This window comes from Salmo salar, chromosome 23 (assembly GCF_965601325.2).
Source record: "Salmo salar chromosome 23, fSalSal1, whole genome shotgun sequence".
NCBI classification, from domain to species: domain Eukaryota; kingdom Metazoa; phylum Chordata; class Actinopteri; order Salmoniformes; family Salmonidae; genus Salmo; species Salmo salar.
This window is the reverse complement of record NC_138313.1, coordinates 36889549-36895408: the sequence shown is the minus strand read 5'-3', so window position 1 is coordinate 36895408 and position 5860 is coordinate 36889549. Positions and strand designations below refer to the sequence as shown.

At 41.8% G+C, this 5860-nt stretch overlaps 1 protein-coding gene across 1 annotated transcript; it reads left to right on the top strand.

The window, feature by feature from the left end:
* The first annotated feature begins 523 nt into the window (after positions 1-523).
* Positions 524-5216, top strand: lrrc10 (leucine rich repeat containing 10). The gene has a single exon (XM_014169852.3). The coding sequence runs from the start codon at positions 1028-1030 to the stop codon at positions 1880-1882; it is 855 nt and encodes a 284-aa protein (XP_014025327.1). The 5' UTR covers positions 524-1027; the 3' UTR covers positions 1883-5216.
* The last annotated feature ends 644 nt before the right edge of the window (positions 5217-5860 follow it).

Below are 5860 nucleotides of genomic sequence, written 5' to 3'. Positions count from 1 at the left end.
CAAAGCCCAGGCCACTCTGGCATTTACATCCCCCTGATATGCCTCTTTACTTTTTTTGGAGGCTGTTACTTAATTTTCCACTCCATGCAGCAAACATTTCAAACCACCCGATGATTTAAAGCTTTTCCAGCTTGACCAAAACACTCTCTGGCTCTCTCACACGGCTGCTTGCAACACTGTGCCATAGTTCAGAAACATGACAGCCTCTGCTAACAGTCACAAATTCTGCACATTATTTAAGAGTGAAAGGCCACTTGTGTGGCGATGATAAAGACTTGGCTCCCAGGCTGTGTGAGGGCTTGTAGACGGACGGAATGTAGATGACCTCCCGTGCTCTTTGATCACTTAACATCTCTTATACGCTTATCAACTGACTACATTCTGTTCTGCAGAACATAGACAGACCCCCCCCCCCCCCCCCCCGCCCGCTCTCACGTTATGCAGAGGGGGAAAGTCATTAAGCACAAATGGGGAGGAGTGAGCAGCTCGTCATTTGCTACTGCTTAAGAGCCTAGGCAAAGCTCAGAGCCACAGACAGAAAGAGAGCGAGCCAACAGAGGTCTGGGCAAGGGTCTGGGAATATCAGCAACACTTTCACTAGGTGGGATACAACACTGACATACCACTATTTGGGGGAAAGCTGGCAAACATAATTTGGAAGTCTTATTGTGAGAAGGATCCCCTCAATCCGCACGACTCTCTAAAGTAGGTGTTTTTATAGAGACCGTCAAGTATAATCTCCAGCTTTGTGGGGGTCACAACATGCATGGACTGGTAGTTTGACATTGGAATTGCCTTTCTGGGTTTCAGTCAAATTGTAAGGGATTCAGTCATCTAGTCATATTTCCGGTGTTATTCTTGTTGTTTTTTGTAAAATGGCATCAGACTTGACAGCTTCTACTGCTAATCATGACAGTTAGAGAATGGACTTTCCTGGACATTCTTCCATGAGCTGCTCACTCCCCCCTCAGCTCTGCGGCTGAACCAGAGTGGGTGTAGGGCAGCATCAGGGAGACTCAGGCTGCTCATGATGGGGAACGTCATACGTGGCGCTGTGGCCTTCATCCCCTCCGAGCGCTGCCAGCGTTTCCTGGTGGGCGACCTGAAGGAGATGCCTCTCGATAGGACACTAGACCTGAGCAAACTGCAGCTGCGTCGTCTTCCTGTGGCTGCCTGCCTGTTCAATGAGCTGGTCAAGCTCTACCTAAGTGGCAACAACCTGAGCACCCTACCTGCAGACTTGCAGGGCCTGAGGAAGTTGCAGCTCTTAGCTCTTGACTTCAACTGTTTCGAGGAGCTGCCTGCGGCTGTGTGTCAGCTACCTCAGCTTAACATCTTGTATCTGGGCAACAACCAGCTCTGGTGCCTCCCCCGGGAGCTGGGCGAGCTGAAAGAACTTAATACCCTGTGGTTGGAGACTAACTGTTTCACTGAGTTCCCCAGTGTGGTCTGCGACCTCCCCAACCTCAAGACGCTCCATCTGGGGTACAACCAGATAAGCAAACTGCCCATGGAGCTCGGTGGGTTAGAGGAGCTGAGGAGTATCTGGCTAGCCGGGAACCAGCTGTGTGAGTTCCCGCCAGTGTTGCTCGCCATGCACCTTCTGGCCGTGATCGATGTGGACCGCAACAAAATCCGCCGCTTTCCTGGTCTGTCCCACTTGCAGGGGTTGAAACTGGTAATCTACGACCACAACCCCTGTGTGAACGCACCTGTGGTCGGGGAGGGGGTCAGAAGGGTTGGACGCTGGGCAGACAGCTCGGATGATGAAGAGGATGGTGAGGATGGGTCGAAAGTGTGTGAGACTCCGACTGAGGTGAAGGAACTTGCCTCCGAGGGACAACTGGACTCACTACTTGAAAAAGGTTGTGGAAGCATCTGACCTTCAACCGTGGCTAAACTGGAAAACAGGATGCCAGTCAAGTGGAGCACTTATTGGAGAACGGCCATTTACTGGAGAACGGCCAGCAGCTAGGCCTGATGGTGTTTTGTTCCAAATATAGTCAGGCCAATGATATGGACCTAAACACGGATGACAAATAATAAGCTGTTACAATTGGTTTTCCATCATGATAAAACATGGACCTCACGAAGAGCGCCCGGAGGAATCTGATATGAAGTTCTCTACTTTTACATCACTGTCTGCAGACTTGAATGATTTTCTTTTGCTCGTATTCAGTTCATGTTACAGGTGATTTTCCAATTCAATTAATTTCTGGAGACATCACCCACTGGGCATACCACGTCATTTCAACATGGAAATTGGGGTAATATTGTTGAGACGTTGATCAATGAGATTTCAACCTTTAATCACCCACTCAAAAAGACAGACAGAAGTTTGTTGTATTCCCAATGTGTTATCACTATGGTTTCAACCATCTGAAAGCACAACCAAATTCCAATGGAAAAACAATGTCTGATTTTTTGTTTTGTTGTCATCTAAACGTGTTATCACAGCACTTTAAACCATTTAAAAGCACAACAAAGTTAGAATGGTAATACAATGTCAGATCTTTTGTATTTATACAACAACTTAATGTGTTATCACGGTGCTTCATCCAAATGACTTGGACTTGGATTGCAGTTGAGATTACATTAAAAGTACATATTGCAAGTGATCAATGCTGTTAGAGATTCTGCACAGATTATTTAAGCATTTGTGAAGAGCTCCACAGACCTGCGACCTTTGCATCTTGAACAAGCATGCTTTCTATGATTACAGAAGAAGACATTTATAGTTACATTAGCGTAACCTCAAAATGTGGCCATGGATGTGTTAGTCATTTTAAGGTTGAATAAATACTGTTACATTAGTTTGTAAGATAGCCTTAACTTTAGGCTATTTACTGTCTTACAAAAGTAATATTGAATTGTGTTTGGTTGACAACGCAACCAAATATCAACATTTAAAGGATATCTAATGCTTGCATAGTTTCATCTGAGCCACTGGCTTAATCATATTCTTTTCATTTTATTTTTGGTTTAGTTGGAGATGTGAATCCAACATAGTTTGTTAACTTGTCGACAAGTTAATAGGCTATTTACTGTATTGCAAAAGTGATATGGAATTGTGTTTGGTTGTCAACGCAACCAAATATCAACATTTGAATGAGATTTATGTATCTTTTGTGCCACTGACTTGGTCTGTATTTAATTCCAGTCTGTCTTCAAATTATTAATTGATATGTTGGATTAAAGTCTCAAACAATAATCAAGTTAAATAGTAGGAATACATTTAATAAAACTTTAAATGCACTTCAAATAAAGTTTGATTTAGTCCCATTCATTCATTTAGATTTTTGGTTAAGATGGAGACATGAATCCAACATATCAATGATTAACTTGTAGATTAAATTTGAAATCAACCAAAGCTTGAAACTCTAGGCCTTTATGTATTGTCTATTTTTAGTTGAACCCTGGGTTGAATTGAAACAATAGCGGTTGATTACTTAGCAAATGCTATAGGCCTGAATAGTATCATTGATGATATATGACAAATAGAGTATGGTTACCCTTTAGAATGACAGAGCAACAGGGAATATATTTAATTATTAAGAGATCTATCATTAATCATTATCATGATAGCACATTGGTAGTCGTCAGTGTCAAATATCAAAGCTAAGCAGGACTGGGCCTGCTTAAAAAAACCTGGATGGGATATCAAATGAATAGCTGTTGTAGAGGTGCAAGTAAGAGGTGCTGCCCAGCCTATAGTTTTTTTTCTGATAGTGGATATACAATTGAAGATCTGACATTGTTTCAATGGTACAAACTCAACATGTGTTACACAAGGTTTGCCTATGTTGAAAATGTGTTAAAATTATGACATAATCCTGTGGTTGAAATTCCACCCTCAAAGCAACAATTTACATTGATTCATTTTTTCAAATCCTATGTATTTTCCATGTAGATTCCACATCACAATACATTGACAAATTACATTGACACAATGTTGATTCAACCAGTTTGTGCCCATTGGGAAGGAAATTCTGCCAGGTGACTCTATTCATGAACCTTTGCTGGGGACAGCATACTTACTGTACAGTGCATTTGGAAAGTATTCAGACCCCTTGACTTTTTCCACATGTTATGTTACAACCTTATTCTAATATGGATTAAATAGTTTTCATTCAGGATCTCTCTGTACTTTGCTCCGTTCATCTTTCCCTCTGTCCTGACTAGTCTCCCAGTCCCTGCCGCTGAAAAACATCCCCACAGCATGATGCTGCCACCACCATGCTTCCCCGTAGGGATGGTGTCAGGTTTCCTCCAGACATGACGCTTGGCATTCAGGCCAAAGAGTTCAATATTGGTTTCATCAGACCAGAGAATCTTGTTTCTTATGGTCTGAGTCCTTTAGGTGCCTGTTGGCAAACTCCAAGCGGGCTGTCATGTGCCTTTTACTAAGAAGTGGCTTCCGTCTGGCCACTCTACCATAAAGGCCGGATTGGTGGAGTGCTATAGAGATGGTTGTCCTTCTGGAAGGTTCTCCCATCTCCACAGAGGAAGTCTAGAGCTCTGTCAGAGTGACCATCGGGTTCTTGGTCACCTCCCTGACCAAGACCCTTCTCCCCCGATTGCTCAGTTTGGCCGGGCGGCCAGATCTAGGAAAAATCTTGGTGGTTCCAAACTTCTTCCAGTTAAGAATGATGGAGGCCACTGTGTTCTTGGGGACCTTCAATGCTGCAGACATGTTTTAGTACGCTTTCCCAGAGCTGTGCCTCGACACAATCCTGTCTTGGAGCTCTATGGACAATTACTTCGACCTCATGGCTTGGTTTTTGATCTGACTTGCACTGTCAATTGTGGGACCTTATATAGAAAGGTGTGTGCCTTTCCAAATCATGTCCAATCAATTGAATTTACCACAGGTGGACTCCAATCAAGATGTAGAAACATCTCAAGGATGATCAATGGAAACAAGATGCACATGAGCTCAATTTGAGTCTCATAGCAAAGGGTCTGAATACTTATGTAAATAAGGAATTTCTGTTTTTTGTCATTTGTCATTATGGGGTATTGTGTGTAGATTGATGAGGGGGAAAACATATTTAATCAATTTTAGAATAAGGCTGTAACGTAACAAAATATGGAAAAAGTCAAGGGGTCTGAATACTTTCCGAATGATTAGTATGTACTGTATAGTATTGTGAGTAGGTATTATTTTCATAAAAAGATTGAATACAGATAATGCCGTCATAGGCTATTATAATTCACAGAGGCAGTGTTGAGTCACTTTTTGGTTATCAGTTGACTAATGACTTTACATAGACCTACCTAATTTTCCACATTTCTCCAGCATATGAAAAACTGTCCCTACCTGCCAAGGTTTATTTCTGTGAGGTGATTAATATCTATGATGGATGGTTAAAGTCAAGCTATGCACCTTTCATCCAGAGTTATGCATAATTTAGGTTATCTGACAGATAGGGCCGTATATTTGATTCAAATATTTTTAATGGGTTTTAATATTATCACAGGAGCTTCTTATCTATAATAAAATTAAATAAAAACAGCTGTATGAGACTAGCTCTAGAAATGACACACAAGTGGAATATTGTGCTATCTGAGATTGAGTAGTAGGCTACAAGAACAACAAATGTACCCTAATCAAATCATGTTTTGTTGTAGCCTAATCAAATCACACTTTGTTGGCAGTGCACTATTGTAAGAAAAGCCTGTGATGAAGTTATGATTATGATGATAGTGATTTTGTTCTTGAAATATAGCAAACATATGAATGTACTTCATTTAGACTCTACTACTTTAATCCAATCAAATGTTCACAAATTAAATGTATATAATCTACTACTAACGCCTACAGGACTTCCGTATGTCATCGCCCCTCAATGATGTTCCC

Coding starts and splice junctions, on each gene's coding strand:
- lrrc10 (XM_014169852.3), top strand. CDS start 1,028: ATGATGGGGAACGTCATACGTGGCGCTGTGGCCTTCATCCCCTCCGAG.